The sequence below is a fragment of the Phymastichus coffea genome, unplaced genomic scaffold, assembly GCF_024137745.1.
Source record: "Phymastichus coffea isolate CEN01 unplaced genomic scaffold, Cenicafe_Pcof_1.1 PCOF00001, whole genome shotgun sequence".
NCBI classification, from domain to species: Eukaryota; Metazoa; Arthropoda; class Insecta; order Hymenoptera; family Eulophidae; genus Phymastichus; species Phymastichus coffea.
In genome coordinates, this window is record NW_026706812.1 from 14,550,166 (window position 1) to 14,571,466 (window position 21,301).

At 33.9% G+C, this 21,301-nt stretch overlaps 1 protein-coding gene across 9 annotated transcripts in view; it reads right to left on the minus strand.

Annotated features, from left to right (window-relative positions):
- Window positions 1–12,837: 12,837 nt before the first annotated feature.
- The window catches only part of LOC131663027 (TBC1 domain family member 22B), a 224,426-nt gene continuing 215,962 nt past the window's right edge, over window positions 12,838–21,301 (minus strand). For all 9 annotated transcript variants that reach the window (XM_058933515.1, XM_058933241.1, XM_058933335.1 and 6 more), the window contains one exon: window positions 12,838–13,337. In XM_058933515.1, the coding sequence (XP_058789498.1) occupies window positions 13,197–13,337 (141 nt within the window). In that variant the 3' untranslated portion in view covers window positions 12,838–13,196. The remainder of the gene's footprint in view (window positions 13,338–21,301) is intronic.

Consider the following 21,301-nt stretch of genomic DNA (forward strand, 5'->3'; position numbering starts at 1 on the left):
TCCGCCATGTTTACAGGGGTAACAAGCGGTGATGGCTGAGTAGAGCAGAGTTGCTTCACGTTGCGAAATAGTGGAGATTGAGGAGATGTTGCCGTGCGTTTTTTTGATGCGAAATACGCAACAGGAGTAACGGAGGTCGCGTTAGATGTAGCGGGTGGCGAACAAGTTGTAGCAAAAGACGGAGAACGTGATAGGGTATTCCTAGGAATAATGTTAGACGCAGGGCGACAACCGCTACAGATAATAGCGCCCGCCGACGCAACTGGGCTAACACAATGCGAGTGGAACAATTCAAAACAAACAGTGCACTGAACTGAGCGGTCAGTCTTACGATTTATAGATGAGTTACAGAATGCGCATAATGTAACCATTAAAGGCGTCGATAAAAATTAGAGATACGCAGATTTTCGTAATGAGCAGTTTGAAATGCGCGCCAGTAATAAGACAACGCGGTCAGTGGCGACAGAGAGAACTGATGAGTTGCGCAATTAGACAGTCGGTAACGCAGATAACTAAAATGCCATCAATCGATAAAACAGGGCTACTGAGAGATATACAATGATGGAACTGAAAAGAAATGCCCTTGAAAAATGCAAATTCCAATTACACTAATTAATTAAAGACCATTGACACGCACTGCACAAAAATTGAATATGAAAACTCTCTCGCTAAATACTTAGAAGTTAGTACATGCACACACTGGCAATAGATACAGCGAAAAACCGCAATAACTTTCAGCAGTACGAGACCAAGATGAAAACACCAGGGGATGTGGCGTTGACCAGGTTAAGGTTGAGGCTCGATGTCAAGGCATGTAGAAGATGCAGCGACAAACATTGTAAGCGTAGGTGTAAGGCGTTGTTTGCGTTTACGTGTGTGGCGTTGATTGTGCTGTTGTGTGAGGCGTAGATTGGAGGTTATGTTGTGTAGCAGGTGTTTAATCGCAACTGTGGCTCGAAAAAGGCAATAAAAATTGCGATTTATTGCCCAAGCATGAGAGCCAGAGTTAGCGACCGCCCTGCAAAATGAGTTTTCACTCCGAGGAGGAAAAACTAGATGAGTAAAATAAAGAAACAGCGGAGCGAAAAAAAAGAGGCGCTGTACGTACCAGAGAGAGAGAGAGAGAGAGAGAGGAGAGAGGAGAGAGAGAGGAGAGAGAGGAGAGAGAGGAGAGAGAGGAGAGAGAGGAGAGAGAGGAGAGAGAGGAGAGAGAGGAGAGAGAGGAGAGAGAGAATTCAAAAACTACTGCGAAACTAACGCTCGGCGCGAATACAAAAAGATTCAATATCGCGGTTGACAAAATACTTCCGAACGTATTTTGTCACGCAATAATAAAGGGAGGTGCAGCTACCCTGCGGTGCAATTACGGTGATCAGCCGTAATTGTTGATGAAAAAAATCAACTGCCGATGCTCCTCCAATTAATCAGCTGCGCTGCCTCGCTACAATTTTCTGCTGCTATACTGCTGCTGCTTGCTGCCGCTTTAATGCTGTTGTACTCCCGCACGTAAAAATCGTCCCAGAAAACTTTATGAAAAACGGCGAACACAGTGCAAAATAAAATGGCGGTATTATCGCGAATACAGCTGAGGCTTAACTGCCTATTTCAAACGCTCGCGCGCCCTCTCTCTCTCTAAATCGTTCGAACTAACACGCGAGTAATAGAATCGCGAACGGATCGATTAATTGAATCGACTACCGTTGCAATCAGTAATTATTAACGTAGAAGAGTTCATTTTTTAATAATTTTTCGTACGAATGTTCATTCACGTGTCGTATAGCTTATCATATGAAAATAAAAGTTTATAGTGAAACTAATTTTTAAATATTTCGGATTATCTTAATCTCCCCAAACATTTTTCTTAAAGTAAAGTTACGCAATCACTTTTATATACCGAAAAAAATTATTTAAATCAAAATGTAATAACCAAAATTAGTTTTGATTTAATTTTGACTAATCGAATGTGAATAGGAATTCTCGAGCATTACTCATTTATAAAATTATAAAATACGATTTTATGCATAAATTTACGTATCTCTGTGAGAATTGTATGGCTGTGGAATTATAATTATTTGCTGTACTAATTAGATCATTATCCATTTAGAGTCTCCTCATGATTAATTTCGTATTAAGACTAATTATAATAAATGTATAAACTAATAAGCTTGTAATAAGTATATTTTTGTAAATACTTAACGAAACTTTGTTTATTGGGTATGAATAAAATATTAATACATTCATTTCATACTGGATTTTTATTAATACAAGCATATATTTTTCTAATAAACTTTTTTTTGATATATTTTAAACATCAATTTCGATTTATGGATGTTGCATTTCATATTTTCTACTAATGTGTTATAACGATATTACAAGAATATGTTATATAAATGAAGTTCAAAATTTAGATAAATTTGCAAATTAAATTTCTCAAAATAAACAAGAATTTAACCAAGAAAAATATATAATTGAAAATAATAAAATTAGTGATTGTTGAATGGTTTACTGGTAGAAACGGATGGTCCTGAGCAGTCATATAGGTGCTCACTTCTGATTAATTACGGAATAAATTATGCGAATAATATATCCAGCATATTAGTTTGCAGCATATCCATAATCTTTGATCAGGAACCTTTGATAACCTTTGGAGTAGGCCGCCTCCGCTCTATTGAACCTGAACCTAAGATCTGTCGTTAAAAACGTAGACCAGGAGGTTCTCCACCTGATCATCTGTCAGATCAACGGAGTGATCGGGGTAAGGCTTAGCTGCTCAAGCCAGCCGGATAGCGGGAAACGCCGTACCTCAGCAGCAAGTCAGGTCCTACAGGCAGATCTTCAGGCAATGGAAGCCACATGGAGGAATCTCCGTTTCCGTGAACGGGAAGCCTTTCACGCCTACGACGAATATGTCGCAGAACTGGGCGAAAGCGCAGATTTAGAGGAATGGCCTCAAGTCGTGGCGTACGCGCGCACCATCAACGAGGTGCGCACACAAAACGGGATGGTCCTTAAGGGATAATAATCCTTAGACCTAGAGCATCCCGCACTAGCCCGATCCACCACCACAGTAAACAACGTTTTGTTGGCGTTCCCATCAACGTGCTGCAAGTCGAACTGGTGGCGGAACCAAATCCATTGATTTGGTCTTGACCAAAACAGGCGATGATATCCCGCTAACACTTCGGAAGCGCGTTATACCCAGGGACAGTGGGCTTGCTCAGTGGGAGAGTTACGCGGTATGATGATCAGCTGGTTACGGATGTGACAGGTGTCCGCGCGCCGGAAAGCACCTTAATTTTATGGATCAATGGCTGAGATGGGAGATACAGACACAACCTACGGATGATATATAGAGACTGCGAAATAACAGAAAAAAAAAGAGAAAAGAAAAAAAGAAATCGTCACAAGAATAAAGTTCTTCTGGTTTCCAGGCCCGTATATGTTTTTTTCACAACCTCCCTTTTTTTTGGAGGGGGGCTCGGCCAAGCAGCCGCTCCTTACAAAATCGTCAGAGACTCAGTACCGATTGGTCCTGACTGGAAGGGGGCTGTAACGGCTCTGCTCATTAAGAGCGCTGGCTTGCCCGAGTTGCCACTAGAGGCGAGGGTGACACCAATCGCCTCGCAATTAGCCGATCGGGATCGGACTGCGAGCGCACACGAAAAAATAGAATGAGGAGAAAAGCAATCGTGTGGTCACTGGTGACCGAGAATTATTAGCCTGTGATAACCGGTGCGAGGAGCAGCTGCAATAAAAGAACGAAAAAAAGACAGACCTAAATACAAAACGCAAGGAGAAGCGAGACAAGAACGCATGGAAGGTCACGTAGAAGAGCAGTTAGAGATAGTAAAATCACCATAGTCGTAGAACCAAGTAAACTGAGCAGCGCAAACTTGAAAGAGTGTGTCGATCCGATCTTCCGCGGAAAAAACTCACCGGGTTATCGGCGTTATTAATTCGCATTAGCTACGGTCTTCTCTCTTTATCGAAATTCGGTTAGTTATAGTCTAGTCTTAGATAGTATTCTTAGCATAGTCTCTCGGTTCAACTGTTATATTTTTTTCTTTTATACTCGGTTTTTTCATCCAAACTTAATAAAGCATAGAGATTTCCAGCAACCGCGTGTACTTTTTATTGCGTTAGAGCCTCCACAACCTTGCTGCCCGTCGAACCGTAATCTGCACACACCACAAGAAAGTGCACTCGAATTGACGATTTCACGAGTAACAACACCAGATACATTATCCGTACCAATCTCAACAAGAGGAATTTAATACCAATAATTTAAGATATTAACGAGTTCGCAAAGGAGCCAGCAAATGCGCATGCAAGATCGACGCCCGATAGACATTATTGTGTCCTTAGGGCAAAAATTTTGATATTTGTCGGGGATGTACGCTTATGAATTACCCACTCTGTTACACAATAAATAATTTTTTAATATTTTTAAAAGTAGTTTGATGCTCAGACAACTACTGGTAACCTCTACTTTGTCGCAATAAATCCATCAAAAGTCAGCTGATAGTAGCGTAATTCTTAGCGAATTAGTGTAAAAGTTAACGAAAATGGAAAAACTTTGTAGGCTTTTGAGATTTTTCGTAGTTTTATATACCTTTCAAATTTATTATTTTTCCGATTAATGCCTTATTCTGGTTTAATGCCTGAATGCGCAATAACGTTACCTAAAAATTTTATCTCATTTTAGACTAAAGGGGGAGGGTCTTTAAGACGGGTTTTTGACCTAATTTTGATTTATCCCAAAAAATTCGAAAAAATTCCTACAATATCTACTAACAATAAGGTGTCGATTACACTCTAAATGTATTCCCTTCGCCCCCCCCCCCTATTAACCCTGAGCACTTCTTTGAAAAAAAAGACTTCACCACTTCTATTCAATGTTTTTGGGTGAAAATCCAATAAAAAAATTCAGGAAGATGAATCTATAGGTTTTTAGAGTCGCTGATTCCGAATCCGAGTTCCGTTGATCTCCATCATATCAGATTCAAGATCATTTAAAGGTTAATCTACAATAAATCTATACGATAAGCAAATTACTGCAGATGTGATAATCTACAATCTGTGTCACGCAGAAACAACAAGGTAGTTGTGATAGATTGTTTCTTATTTTTTAGGGTGACTATTCAACTTTATTCTTTTTGCCTCTTACTAGAGTGTTCGTTGAACGTTTTTATTTATTCGTCACTCTCTCCTTCTAATTCTCCGTCCTCTTCTTTTACTTCTCCTCTCTCTTCTTCTGCTTCTTTCTCTTTATCTAACACTTCCAAATCAGCTGCATTAATAAAAAATCAGGATAGTTATCATTCAAGTTTTGGTGATTAGCAAAATGCCTGTAATACCCTCAGTACCAAAGAACAGAGTCTATATGTGCACAATAACCTACTACTCTAGCGCCATATTTACACTGGCATTACCAACCTTTGATTGGATCGAAACTATCTACTTTATATTGAATTCAGAGCTAGTATTTGTTTAAGGTAGTATGACGGGACTGCATAAAAATTCTTAAAATATCATTTTGTTCTTGGTGCACTTGAAGTATGTAATTCCTGTCCTCATCGATGTGTTCTGTAGTATAGGATGCAGCTTGTTTGAGTTAGTATACACCAATTGTTATTCTTTGAAGGTCATCAATTGTTAAACATGGAAAATCCATGAGTGAAGTTGTTTCTATTGTTTCCCATATTACTCTTTTTTTCCTCCAACCATTGTCATCGACTTTTTTTTGGAGAGTATTCCCTCTTTTACTCAATGCAAGCATTCTCTCAGCAATTATAGCGTCATCGTGGTTAGTCGTTGAAACTCTTGGTGGTCTATAAGCATTGCTTGCTGAGACAATTCGTACATAGTACCTAATATAAGGTATCTGAGAGTTAGGCATGACTTGTGAAAGCATTTTCCACTGTTACCGACTCTCGAAAATCTCTATCAACGACCAATACGTCATCAGGCATTATCAATTATAGGAAGGGCGATACTCGTTGCTGCATCAAACTGTTCAAAATACTGGCATCATTATTCTTAACTTCAACAAAATAAGATCCATATATTTCTAAAATGTAACCAGTGGTGTTTACTAACATTATAGGCTTCACTAGTGGTCTACCCTTATGAACAGAAAAATTACGACGCTGAAACAAGTAGTTACTGCTTTTTTCTATATATATGTATGTGGTATCAGTAACAACAATATTAATATCTTCACCATTTGCAAACAAGGCTTTTGCTAAATCTTTTATGTGGTGTTCTATAAAATATTCCCTGTCAATGTGTTCTAAGCTAAGATGAAGAGGAATAAACTTGTCCATGAGAGCTTTTGTCGCAGAATCAATAGCTTTACTTACGTATCGCAGTGGCATTTGGAAAAATGTTAAAAGGATAGAGTGTGAAAAACCAGTTCTGAGTATCATTAATAGTAGTGTAAGGCAAGTTAGTGAACGTCTAGTAGCTGTATTTCGAATAGATTTGTTTATATAACCGAAAAGGTTTTTGAAGTTTGATGCAGTTATATCAGTGAGTCTAATATAGTCTGAATTACTTAAGGCACTAGGTATATCCAAGTTAAGAAATTCCTTTGTAACGAAATAGCGAAGTTCGTTAAGCAAATCACAGACTTTTGTACTTGTTAATGTTGTTCTATCTGAAGCTGTTCTAATACGAGATTATTCTTCTAGCTTAAAAAACTTCCTTTTTAAATGCCTCTTACAGCATTGAGATTTTCCCTGAATAATTATGCTACAGTTAAAAAATACACATAACCTAGCTTCAAATGGTATAACAACATGGCTCTTACCTATAGAACGGCAAATGAGGCAACGACTTTTAGTTTTGCTAGTCCTACTAATAGATAATGTGATGTACCAATCAACATCCATTTCTTGACTTGTTGCGTTTGACTCCGTATTGGCCAAGTTTTCCACCAATGTAGAGTTACGGTCACTTGATGACGACGGCTACGGGACCGCATTCCCACCCTGACCAGATGCCGATTCTAGGGTTCCTAATCCTTGTCTCGTAACTTAATTTCGTGTGGTTGCTATGACGGAATGACAGCCGTTACCTAGGGACTCTGCCGGATAGTGGAACAACTCCGTTGTCCACCATCACCACGTGGAGGTGTCCTAGTTGCAACCACATGCTACAAGCATAATTAAAATATATATAGCTATGGGTAGATTTTCTGTTTGGAACTTTTCATCCATTTTTTTTACATTTTTGCCTTCTAATCAGCTTGAATCTTGAAGATATCATGGAGCTTAACGGATTTCTTATTCGAAATCAGTGACACCGAAAACCTATGTTTGTATTTTTTTATATCTTTCATCGGATTTTTTTGCTATTTGACATTCAAATGACCTTGAATCTGATATGGTGAAGGTCAAGGGACCTCGAATTCGAAATCAGCGACCCTAAAAACCTATAGATTTATCTTCCTGGATTTTTTTATTGGGTTTTCATTCAAAAAACAGTGCATAGAAATAGTGAAGTCTTTTTTTTAAGGGTTGCTCAGGGTGAATAGAGGGGCGAGAGAAATCCGTTTAGGATAGAATCGATTTCTTATTGTTAGTAGATACTGAGGGAATATTTTCGAATTTTTCGAGCTAAATCAAAATTAGGTCAAAAATCCGTCAGAGATCCGCCCCCTTTGATTTATAGAATTTCATTACATAATTATTTCTACGACAACATGTAAATGGCGTTCGAAGATGGTGCATATGTTCATTAAATGTTTGTTGTGGCACATAAAATATCTTCTATGAACGGAATGACAAATTGTTTCAAATCGCTAATTGATATTACTATTAGTTCAAATTAATTGATATTACTATTGGTTCAAAACCCTTGTTGAAGAATCGTTAAATTCATATGTATTTAGTAATTAATGCAGTATATTTCTTACTATTTTTATCTAGAGAAATTTGTCAAAAACTACTTGTTAGATTAAAACTAGACATAAAGTTACTTCAAAGCATTGTTGAAAAATATCTTCCATGTGCAATGACGCCTTAAAATCTTTTGATAATAGCTTTTTATAGTGTAGTGTCCAGGCAGAATGTGATTGATCCGTCCTTTTTGACGCTGATGATAATTAGATTTTATAATTGTTTTTTGACCTACGAATTTTATCATCTTTTAACATTTCTTTGATTGCAATTCTCATGTTTTCATGATGACTCAAGGGTATTGAGTACTGTTTTGAAAAATAAGGTTTTTCATTTTGCAATACTAATTTATGTGTCTAATCTTTAATAGACCTAAGTTTTTGTGGAATATGTCTTTGAATTCATATACTAACGCCGTAAATTCATGATTCTGACTGTCGGACTAAGCTCGAGCATGCGCTAATTTTCTCATCAATCTCACTAAGTCAAATTCGGAGCGTCGTCTTTTGCGATACCTCTATTTGGTTTCGAATTAGATTTTCAAGCAAGGATGCCTCTTCGCTATAATTTGCGTCATACTTATGCAGAATTTCAAGACTGATATATTTCCTCGTCCAAAGAATTTTCACTAAATTTTAAAGAGCCTAATACATTATTAATTTCAAAAGTTATTATTTAATTATTAGTGTCAAGTTTGATTGTAATATTTGTCATAGTATCATAACCAATGATGCAATTCTTAATTAACAAAATTTGGAATAATGAGTAAGGTAATGTTAAAGCAATAGCTACCCGATTTGACGATTAAATGAATTTATTTTTTAACTTTAGAATTTTTTTATTCCATGGCTACTTCATATACGTATCCACTTATACGTAAAATCGGTTTTAATTTAAAAATGGATAGGTTTTGATTAAGAAATTCTTCAGAAATTGAAGAAATCTCGCTACCTAGGTCAAGCAACACAACTGCGGAAATACCTTCAACTGTTATGTTAATTTCAGGGCATTTTTTCGAATTTTTAATTTCTACGTGATTCTTGAGGTTGCCCTTGATTTCATTTCAAAGACCATCAAAAATAGTGTATATAAATTTTTCTTGTAAATTATTAATTGAATTAAAGTTTTTCACCATTACAACTCGTTGAAGATTATTTAAATTATCTGAGTTTCGAGAAACAACGCCTACTTGTTTCCCACGAATGTAGCAATTTCAAGCAAAGGCGCTTTTTCCTCGCTGGTTTCCATGGGGGGAGACTTTCAGTTACGGCTTTGACGTTTACTTTGCGTTTTTTAAGCAGATCTCTCAGTAGAAAAAATATTAGATCGGTGCTCATTGGTATTTTCTTTTAAAGAATTATGATTGCTAATATAATTATCATTATTGACAGAGAAGAAAATTCTGATATAAACTCTGAAATTTTACGAACACTTTTAGCTTGTACAAGTAAGCACATACCTTATCGAAATGCCGCGATAGCTTATCGATGAATTCTCTCTCATCTTTCGTTAATATTGTAAGCGAAATTTATTTCACGGATGGCATAATTGTATCTAGTTATTTTGTTGCTGCGAAAATATTTATCAAATTTAATCTCGCGCATATTTCGGCGAATTTCAGCATTCTAGAATTTTCCTTTAAGCAAATGTTCATAAATGTGGAAACTATTGATCTGTCGGTACATGAGATCGTACCAGGAAGAGTTTACACCAGTTATTAATTGAAATTGCAAGCGAAGCAACTAAGGCGTGTTACAATTACTGGTGTGTAATAGCTTTTAAAATTATTTAAATACTCAATGGGATGGTATTCGTAACTTTCTTCAAACTTTAAACAAGTTAATACCGGTTTTATGATTAAATGTTTCAATAATGATTTCATTAACAGTGTATTTATTGTTAACATCACCTTTAGATTTCTCTATTTCTTTGCGGAGTAAGGAAATATTAGCTTTCATTTCATCAATAATGTTATCTTTAGCACGGATAAAATCGTAAATTTTTTTGTTACGACATTTTTTTATAGTTCTTTAGTAGCGTTTGAGCAATTCAAATTGGATTTCAAAAAGACAATTGTCTCTTTTTGCTCAATTACTTTGTTTTTTAATTTTTCAATTTTATTGCAAAGTTTGCTTATAGTTTTAAAAATTGTAGAAAAATCATGGAATGATTTAGTTTACTTGGAATCTAATTGTTTCAATTCTCCTACCACGGGCTTTTCCTATTCTCTAGTTTTCATATTGTGATTCTTCAATTCGTTTTCGAGAACGTTGTTATTCATTTCATTAAGAATCGGTTTTGAAGTGACTTCAATCGATGTAAAAATCAAATAACGTTTATTTCCGGATATTTTGGAAATTATTTAAAACGTAACAATTATCAGAGAAATTTATAAGAAACTCAGTATTGGTATAGAGTAATTTAGATTACGCGAAACAACAGAAATCTACTTTCAATATAAATAGAAGATTATTATATTACTTTCATAATTGTATCATAAGAATTTTTTACACTTTTATAAGTAATAGCAAAAAAAATATTAATAATAAAGATCATTTAGTTAGAAAATAATAATAAGCATATAATAAAAAAGATTATTTGAAGCGCCTGAAATGGGAAAAGAATCTACCATAAACGTACACATATTATGCACAAAGAACAAATCTTCGCGCAAGGTACGAACATTTGTTACCTTGAAATACATTTTCATTGCAAAGCGCGACTCTAATTCATTAATTCTCGCTCTTAATTCTTGAATTTCCTTGCGCAACGCCGTATTTTTGGATTTAGCAAGCTTCGATTTATTGCTATTCATCATGATACCAAATTTCAATACGCACGTAAAATAACAAAAGTACTCTAAGTTAATTCGAAAACTAATTATAAAATTCAAAGAGCCCCTGTTCGAACACCATTTGCAACGATATTATAAAAATATATTATTAAAATTAAGTTCGATCTCTAAGATAAATTTGCCAATTAAATTCCCAATAAATAAGCAAGAATTTGATCAAGAAATATATAATTGAAAATAATAAACTTAGTGATTGTTGAATGGTTTACTGGTAGAGATTGATGTGTTCTTACACGAACGTTAACAATCATTACTGAAACCTTTGGAAATTCGCTACTTGAATGATGCCTGCGCGATATAAAGTGAGCAAATCTGAATAATAAATAGCAGTATCATTCATCAAGCAGCGAATAGAGTCTAAGTCGATACGGTTCGTCATATCGATGTGCCGTTTATAATTCTGCAAAGTATTGTCGCATCTATCTGAGTAAAGTCAGATAGCGCCGCAACAGAAACTTACCCGAATTCCTCGACTAAAATAATATATTTAGGAGAACAGATTGTCTAAAGCTGCTTTTTTCTCATGAGAAAGGGATATGAGTTGACCACTTAGACAATCATATAGGAAAGAAGAATAGCAAGGTTAACCACTGAATAATAAAATGGATTTTACGAAATGGCTAAGACTTTATTTCATCTGTTACAATGTCCGAGCTGTTGAGTGAAATTGGACCAGAATTTTGACGCAGCGACGAGCAAATTTATACTCATGATAGAGGCCTCTTTTTACGCTGGATTACCCCAACAACGCTGTTTTCGCAAATTTTCACAAACATTAAACAAGCTTTAACGTGAAATCACGAACGCTAAGTGAAAAGTTTGTAAGTTAATAAATGAATTTTGAAATGCTGAATTTAGCGACATAAATTGCTTGTTGGGGAAAAATCGTCTTCCGAAGTTATAAACAAATAAAATTAATTAAATGAATAGGACTAAATTTACAATAAAATCATATGAATATTTTACACCGAAAAATTTCTTATGATACACTAAACATTATTCAAGATCAAGTTTGTCAATTTAATGAATAGAATCTCAATAATAGTGAAATAATGAATTCGTAAATTATTTCTTTTGCAAATATAAAATCGACAATCGGATAACAATCATTTTTACTCGTTTTACAACTACGGTACGTATTATCTGACAACACAAATATAAATGTTTAAATATATTATTAATTTTTTGTTTGTTGATAAATTAGTTCAAAAGTCAGTTTCGAATTCGCATTGAATTTGTTTATTGCAAAATTATTCGTGATTTATAATTATAAATTCAATTTCGCTAAGTAATAATTATTTAATACGTATAAAAAATTTAGATTCGTGATCAGCAAATCGAAATTAATTGAAAAAGTGCTTTTGTTCATTGAAAAAGCTTAAAATTATAAGTTCCGTATACTAAACCATAAATTTCGCATAGATATAACATCATACTTATCCTTTACATATAATATCCTTTATTAGTTTTAGTTTTGACAGCACTTTTCCTCATTTCCTGGTATGTAGCATTACCTGGATTGCTGTAGCATAGTAAGAAACGAGAAAAAATAGATCAGGCCGGATCGTTACACTGTAGACATACCTCCCATTAGTTTTAAATTTTATAACACCTTACTGATTGACGAATTGCTAGAAAAACCATTGTACAAATCATGAAATATGTTCATTTGTTATCTAAAGTATCTTTTATTTGAAATATCTTCTTTTAACACGGCTTATTTAAAAAAAGTTATTCAAATTGAATTATTTTACTTATTGTAGAAAAAAGATGCTTTTTATCCTCAGAATCAATAATTTAGCAACTATAATTGATTTTGTCAATTAAGAACATTAATTTTGTACATATTCTTTCTGCAATATTAAAGTTAATCACGGCGGTTATTTATTCCTGTAATGCATGTAAATTGGATAATAAAAATTTACATTTATTGTATATAAACTGACGGAAACAGCGGCAGAATTTATATATTTATCAATATATTACCATAATTCGATTTCACGTCTATTTTCAGATAAAGAGTGTGTTTTAACTCTGGTATCTATTCTCATTCATTAAATAATTAAAGATATACTATAATGAAAATTTATTTATTTATTTTTATCTTTACTTTCTAGATATAAATATTTAGACTTTAGCACTGAACTTATTTAAACGATTCCCTCGCTTATTATATGTAATAAGGTTCATTATTATTATAGAAATGATAACGTTCAATACGTGTATTGCATATATTAGATTAAAAAATTTTAATCAGAAAACTTAACGTCGATAAATACTAAAAACATAATTATTGATAATTTCTACTATAATAAACTAAATTAATCAATTGAAATGTTTAATCTGGTTAATCCAATTGAAGACCAATGAGATGTGGAGAAATCGATTTGGCAGCTTTCATAATAAATTGACCAAAAATTTTATTTGGCGAAAGAATAAGGTCACCTAGAATCGTAAGCCTGCAAATGATTCGGTGCATCAGCAAACGTAAACTTCAGTTTATAAGCTTCGGCTACAAGAACGTTGATCTCAGAGTCTGACCAGTTTTGAGTTGGCAGATTTTGAAGCATTAACATCAGTCCCTGCAATAAAAAAGTAGTATCAATAAAATTTTAATAAAAGTTTTGATGTCGTTTTTAATAAAAATAAATAGATAAATACGTAATTTGTCCGAATAACTTAGTAAAGTTTTAAGCCAAAATAAAAATGGCACTTTTATAAGATCAGATTATACATTACTGTCGATATTACGAGTAATATTATTGGATCATTCCCATAATTTAGCTTGTTTAACGAGAAAATTTCGGTTTAATGACAATTTGTGTGTGTGTACATTTTTAAAACTAGTGTCGTATAAATATTTTATATATATTTTTAATTTTTCTGCATCAGTTTATGCTTACGCATATTTTAGTTACTGATATGTTTATGCATTTATACATAGGGTATACGTGGAGAAAAAATATACTACTTTACTTGAAAAAAATTTTTTATATTGTATATATGACGGTAAACGTCATATTAGCGCTATCAGCCCAACCATGCAGCTGCCGGCGACGGCAGTACCTGCCGGTTGGGGCTAAATGTATTGAGGGAATTCGGCACGAAACGTAACGGAACGCGCGCGTACGAATATGAACTAGTCGAAGATTAGAATTCGATCGCCGAGCAGTGCAGCGAGTACCTTGGATATTTTCCTGAGTTTTTCCGAAGGCAGAAACGAGAGAGAAAAGCGGTGACCTAGCTTACGTCCAGCGAGTGTGTGCAAGCGTGCGTGAGTGGAGAGTTTCGCCATCGAGGGCGAAACCGAGAACGAGAGACAGCATCAGTCGCATATAAACATTTGCCGAAAGACTAGTGTGCGCTGCAAGAGCCTCCTTCTTCGTATTACTTGTTTCCCGTGCGAGAATTAATAAGGTAAGCTGGCCAGCTTAATTTCGCGATCGCGACAGAATTACTAAATAACTAATCTCTCGTACTCGCTATAAAACGTGCATGTATTATCTCGGCAAACAAAGAGCGGCAAGCGATCCGACTCCGCATGGTATTGTCGCACGAGCGTAGTGTAAACATAAACATGCGGGCCGAATACAGTGTACAGTTTAGAGAAAATAAATGATCTCGCATATGATATTGATTAGAATTTCATCGTATTTATTTTAATAGTAGATAGTTGGTTGACTGATACCCGTTCCCTCCTGCTCTCCGGTTTTCGTGTTTGAACGTATAGGTAATCACGCGCGCTCTTCGATATGATCGCGCGCATTAAAATAAATCAACGGTATCAACCCCGTTACAATATATTTTCTAAAAATTTTCAATATCATTTTTGTTTTTTCGTTTGTCAAAATTGCGCCTTTATTTGCTATATTTTCTTCACCGTAGTCATTCTATTCATAAAATTGATTTCATTTTCTCTAAACAATGACTAATTAATGTAGATAGAAGAAAAATTATATTTATATGAGTCAATAATTTTTAAATATCTTTTATTTAAGAAGTATTTTTTGCAGATAACTGTAAAATTACTTTTTTGTATATTTCTTTCGCTGGAGTCGTTCTATCAACGGTATTGATCGTTACTAATTACACAAGCGGACATATTTTTGCAAAAGAAACAACACTTTACGTATAAAAAATTCTTATGTTTTCACTCCTGATATTTGATGATTTTATTTTATTAAATTTCTGATCTTAGGAGTTATCCCTGTAAATAATTACACACCTTGTTTTTCTTGTAAACGTTTCGCAATTCAATTTATTGCCACCTCAGTATACATCTGTTAAATATATAAAATGAATAATTTCAAATCAAATATAGTAATAAATTAAATATAAACCTACGTTTTTTAATATGCTTTGTATTGCAATGTTGATTAAAATAAAAATTATTTCCTCACATATATAACGTCAATATAAAATTATAACATCAATTAAATAAAACAATAATTTTTTGTCAGTACGGTATAAACACATCATGTCCAAGCAAATTAAAATAAAACTGATAGAATACGTTTGTATATGCTCCTAGTAAGTCACTCACGCTGTATAAGAATAGAAAGAGAAAGATTGAATGGTCTAATAAGAGAGATATGAAGAGTGGGGAATACAAAAGAGGAAAAGAAAGATCAGATCATGTTAATCTCATAATACTACATTTACAAGAAAAACAAGGTGTGTAATTATTTACAGGGATAACTCCTAAGATCAGAAATTTAATAAAATAAAATCAACACTTTACGTACCCGAAACATTTTGCGCTGAATCTAAATCCGGCATCAGAATTAACCCAATGCGTTAGGTTTTCGAAATATTCTAACGCATAAGTGCGAAAAAGACAATTTTTCACTATATATCTACTACCACCAATAAGTTTTTTCTAAATGGTGTGAGGATAAAGGTCCGGTTTGCGCTACCGTCTCGATCGCGTGGCTACCTGCGAAGGCAGCACCTACCGGCCGGGGAAGTAAAAAGGGAACTCGGTCCGAAATGGGGCGGAACGCGCGCGAAGAGAGAAGGACCAGTCAAGGAGTACCTCTAGAATGAGTAGCAGCGTGAATCTAGGAGTACCTCAAGCATCGTTAGCAGCATGAGTGCGTGTGAGAGCTGTATCCAGCCATATCAAGGATTAATAGATTACCGATAATTTGTTGTTGCTGCGGTCTCGCGAGGTTAGCTGTAACGCTATCATAGGCCAGCCAGTCGCTGAATCTACCCGATAGAAGTAGCATGGCGATTAAAGAGGCTTCGTTTTCGTTGTGGAAAAACGGCAACTTGAGCCACGTGTCAAAAATCGACGACGAATTGCTTTCCCTGATAGCGCGACTAATCATATAAGGTAAGCTGGCCAGCTTCGCGTTATGATTTTTGTTAAACGACCGTGCGTAATAGCTTAATTCTCCCCTCACGTCTGCGAACATTAAGAAACCGTTAGCGAGCGAGCGTGCGAGTGAATTGAATGCGCGGTGTCAAGCAAATGGCGGCATGCAACGCTATTGTACGTTTAGAATAAATGCTCTCGCGCAGGCCAAATCTTTGTAAGAATAGTTCGAATAAACGATCCTGTATTACCGAAATGATAATCTAGTTTTGTCCCTTGTTATTACTTAGTTGGTTGACTGGTACCCGTCCTTTCCTGCTCCTCGATTAGTTTAGAATTGCTTATCTTGTTCTCATCGCGCGCACTCCAGTACGACTGCGCATTAGGTGAGACAAAGGAATTAACACGGAATTCATACCCCGTTACAATAGATATCATCGTACTTTGTACTAAACTTTGTACATATTTTTTTTTCATTGAGATATCGAAGATTGAAATTTCAGTATTTTTGAAATTTTACTAGTACCTTGAAAACTCGGCATATAAAGATATAAATCGATATAGTATATTTATGTTCTATGAAACGTAGTATTCATATTGAATGTTAAAACTAGTTCAAAAACTAAAAATTCTTAACCTTAAAATCCAAAAAAGCACTATTCTTGGTCCTGAGAAAAAGATATGAAGAGGAAAATATCTTTACATATGAAAGTATATCGTATTTCCTCAAATCTCGGACTACATATTCTTTGAGCGTATAATGTTAGACTCCTAAATTCCAATTTTCTTGACTCCTGAAATCTGCGAGTCTATAACCCCAACTAACGAAGTACAAGTCAAGTACAGAAAATACTTAAATTTAAATCTTCGATGTCTCAGTGAAAAGAAATGATGTACAAATTTGAAGGTAGGGTTTTGTAGAGTCAGAGTTCTGTTTTCAAACTGAGCTATCCGTTTAAAAAAATTATTGGTAGTAGACAACCATGAATATAGCTAAAAGTTGTGTTTTTCACCATTATAAGTTATGATATCTTGAAAATTTGACGTGTTAGGTTCATTCTGATGCCGGATTTCGATTCAGCATATCAAAATCTTTCGAGTACGTAAAGTCTCTTTTCTGATTCAGGCTTTTTTTTTATTTTTGTCGGCCTATGTTATTTACTATTTTTAATAGATATAGGTAGAAGAAAAAATAAATATTTTCTTAGATAGTTCGATAGAAAATTTGTTTTCTTCTTCATTGTAAAATTATTTTTCACAAGAAACTACAAACATTACATTAATTTTATTGTTATCCTCTTCCTTATTGTTGTTTGAACAATGAGGGTTATTCTTCTTCTAGATATAGAAAATTAACGTAGGTAAGAGTAATGAGTATTAGAGGAGTGATCTATGAAAGCGTAATTTAAAAATAATACATTGCAATTTAAAGCCGCGAAGGTATTAGTAAGTCTATAGTATGTGTAAATTGATACCCGAAAAGAAGTTGATGGTTTCAAATGCGTACTATGGGTTGGATTCATGTTTGCTAATTATGTCCCATGGGTTGGGTTGAATTTTATATCTTTTTTCGGCGAAGCTAATATTAGTATATTACTAACCGAGGAGGATGTTATCAACAAAAAAATAATTTTTTTTATACAACTGCCCAAAAGTAGCATTTTCCGGTCACTTCTCGATCGACTCATTTCGGCTTCGCTGAGCAAAAAAATAGTACGCACCACGACCGGAAAATTGAAAAGCCCGTAGTACATGTTTGCCAACCTTAGTTTCGCTTTGGTTGATAATTCTCATGTGCTATGTATTTACTAATATCTTCCCGGTTTAGGTACGCAATTTACTATATTTGGACTAAATACAATCATGGTCATAAAAAAAACATTAAAAACATAAAATTGTGTGTGTATCAAATCTGGTGTTAAAACTAAGGGTTCGTATTTCAAAATATCACTTTAACCTTTAAATGACCTTGAAAATCATTCTCAAGATCAAAACTGATTTGACAGACAAATGGCCCCCATTGTCTCGAACAACATTTTCCTGAACAATTTTTTGTTATAACGTCAACTTTCCGCGATTTTCCGGTGAGAACACCCTATATTACGTTTCGGGACGTAACGCTTCATTTTATAGTATGCATGCAACATTTTGTATTCAAACTCAAAAAACAATTTGAAAAGCTTATAACGTGAGTTTGAAAAACTGAAAACAACTCTAAAAAGTTTCAAAATATTCTTTCAACCAATTGAGGAGCATATTTGTCTGGGGTATCTATTGGAGATATAATATAAGGGTTTTTGACGTCGCATATTACAAATCTGAAATCAGATTTCCGAAAATCAAAATTATTGATCCAATGTGACGAACAAAATCTTGAATATTAATGTTCCGATCCTTTCAAAAATTTGTTGAATAATAGTAATGTAAGAAAAATTCTAAACAAATAATATGTAATGAAACTCTGTGAAGGATACTTGAAAAAAATATTTCAGAGTCCTAGTTGTCCCTATCAAGAGAAAACCAATTTTTTTTTTTGTTAAACAAAAACGTGTTTCTACACGTTACTTTTTTCTTTTATGAAGTTGTTAATAATGTGACGGCTAGCCATAACTTAGTTTTTTTTATATTTAATTATTAAATATGACGAACGGAGTGGGAACCTTCCTGATTTCCCACGATGAAAACGCATTCGAAATATAAACTTTGATAGTGGCCCGAGCCTGCGTACTCAAGCTTACAATCAACGCTCTATCCTGCTTTGTCCCACACGTATGTGTTGACAGGGGCCTACGATCATCGCGTATACATCGTGAAGTGTTATCACACGCCGATAATGGAAGGGGACCATAAAAATGCAATCTATTTTTTTTTTCCCACCGATTTTTAAGAAAATATCCGTAATATTAAATAGATTTTCATCAATTTTGTAAGCCATTATAATGCGCACCTTTTTGTCACCGAATAACCAATAAAATAGAACAATAATGTATTTTATAATAAATCGTAAAAGGTTTGAATTTTTCTGAATGTTCATAATAGTCACTATGTTTCGTCATAATTAATTAAGTTTAGTACAATTATGTATAAGTAATTATAAGCTATAGCGTTACTCTTGCTCTTAAAAGTGGCACTCCGAGAGCCATCTCTGGAGAAAAGGGCCCAAGTTAAAAGGGGACCGCCCTTTCTCTCTCTGAAAATTCACGCCCACAGACCAATAAAGAAATTTTGGATATGATTAGAAAATTTCCGACCAATACAAAATTTAGCCGTTATCGCTTCATGGGCCTGAGGAAAGGGATTTCCACCCAACCACCCACGGCTTATAAAAAGCTCTGTACAAGGCTGGAGAGGAAGTTAAGTTAAGTTCAGTTCAGTCAGTTAAGTTAGAGGAAGTCAAGTTCAGATAGAGTAAGTGCGGAGTGAGCACCAGGAAGTCCGTAATAAGAAGTTTTTACTAGTGAGCGAGTCCCGGAGCAAGCATCAAATCACCCAAGTATATTCAGAACATATAGAGAGAGAAAGAGGCCAAAGAGCAGAGAGAGAACGCAACATTAATAATAACTAAATTGATAAAATAAAAGTAAGTAAAATCTTAAACCTGGCTATCCTTTTCTTTCTTTAAGTAATCCGCCTTTCTTTTGGAAATTCATTAAGCGTGAGTCTGGTGAATTTCCATTAAAGTCCCTTAAGAACACATTAAGCGTGAGTCTGGTGTGTTCGTAATAACATTTGGTTATTACATTCCCCGTTAGCATACAGTTTTCTCAACGCAACAATATTGCTCGTCCCGGCTTGTGTGTTACACGATAGCCAAATCAGAGCAACCCTGAGTTTACGCTTGCTCCAAGCGTACCTGAGAGTGACCCCGACGTCACATAAAAATTTTGGAGGCCCCGGAGGGATTAAATTGTTGCAAAGAAAACTGTTAGGGTTTTCCTTTCTTAAATTATATCAGTGATCAGTTAGAGTAAAAGAAAATTAAGAATAGATACTACTTAAAGTATTTTATTGAATTTGAAATCTGTGAAGAATAAAATAAAGTAATAAAATTTTTTTTTGAATAAGAATACAAATTTATTAGTCAGAAAATCACTGATTTAATTGAGAAAATAGAAAATAAGTTTTGTGTTAAACAAGGAGATAGGTTAAATTGAAAGTGAAAATTAATTGGAGTTTATTTGGATTGAACTTAGGAAAATTTTGGGAAAATTAATGGGAATTTATTTTGTAATAAAGAATAGTGAAATAATTTAGAAAATATTGAAATTTGAATGAGTAAATTAATAGAAGAGTTAGAGAAAAATAAAGAAAATTAAGTTGTTTAAGAAAAGAGTTTGAAAAATATTTGAAATTTGAAAAAATTTTCAGAGAAGAATCATTTTTTATGAAAGTAAAATTATAAATCAGAATAGAAAATTTGTCCAAAGAAAAGTCTTCTTTTGTGCCTTGAAGAGAGAAATAAGAATAAATGCTTATTATAGAAAAAAGAGGGTTTTGAATTTATGTTTTGTTCTAAAAATTGTATTTAAAAATAAAAAGGTTAATTTAGAAAGATTGAAAATAACATACAGGAAAATTTTTTGAGATAATATTACGAATCTTGTCTGAGTCGGAAAGAAATACATTAGCAATAAAAATTAATTAGAGAAATTAGAAATCTTGCGGAAGAAAACTTAAAAATAAATAAATAAATAAAACTCGGAGTAAAAATAAAAGAGTATTGTGTTTAAAAGAAATTTAGGAAATCTTGCTGAGAAAAATAATATAAAAGTAGAAATTTTGAAATAAATAATTTTGCAAACTAGAAAAATTTAAATAAGAAAATTGCCTGTTATAAGTAAAATAAATAATTTTAAAAACAAATAGTATCAAAGAATGAAAGGTTTAATTAAGAAAGTTTAAGTAAAAATAAAGATAAATATCTTTCTGTAGGAATCAAAATTTATATCTAAGAAATGAATTGCCGCAATATATCTGTAAAAATAAAATTTTAATAAAACGTTCACATACAGTTTTCATAATTCTACAAACGAATAAGTTTTAATAAAATTTCGTTGTTTAGATAGATAAGATTTTTGGTCTTTCTTTTAGTTGTAATGCCACCGTTCGTAAGTTTTAATACTTTTTCTAACGAAGTAGTCGACACGGTAGATGAATTAATCGAAGATATTACACATTTAAAGGACAGTCAAATATCCGTAATTGATAGGGTTAATAATCATAGTT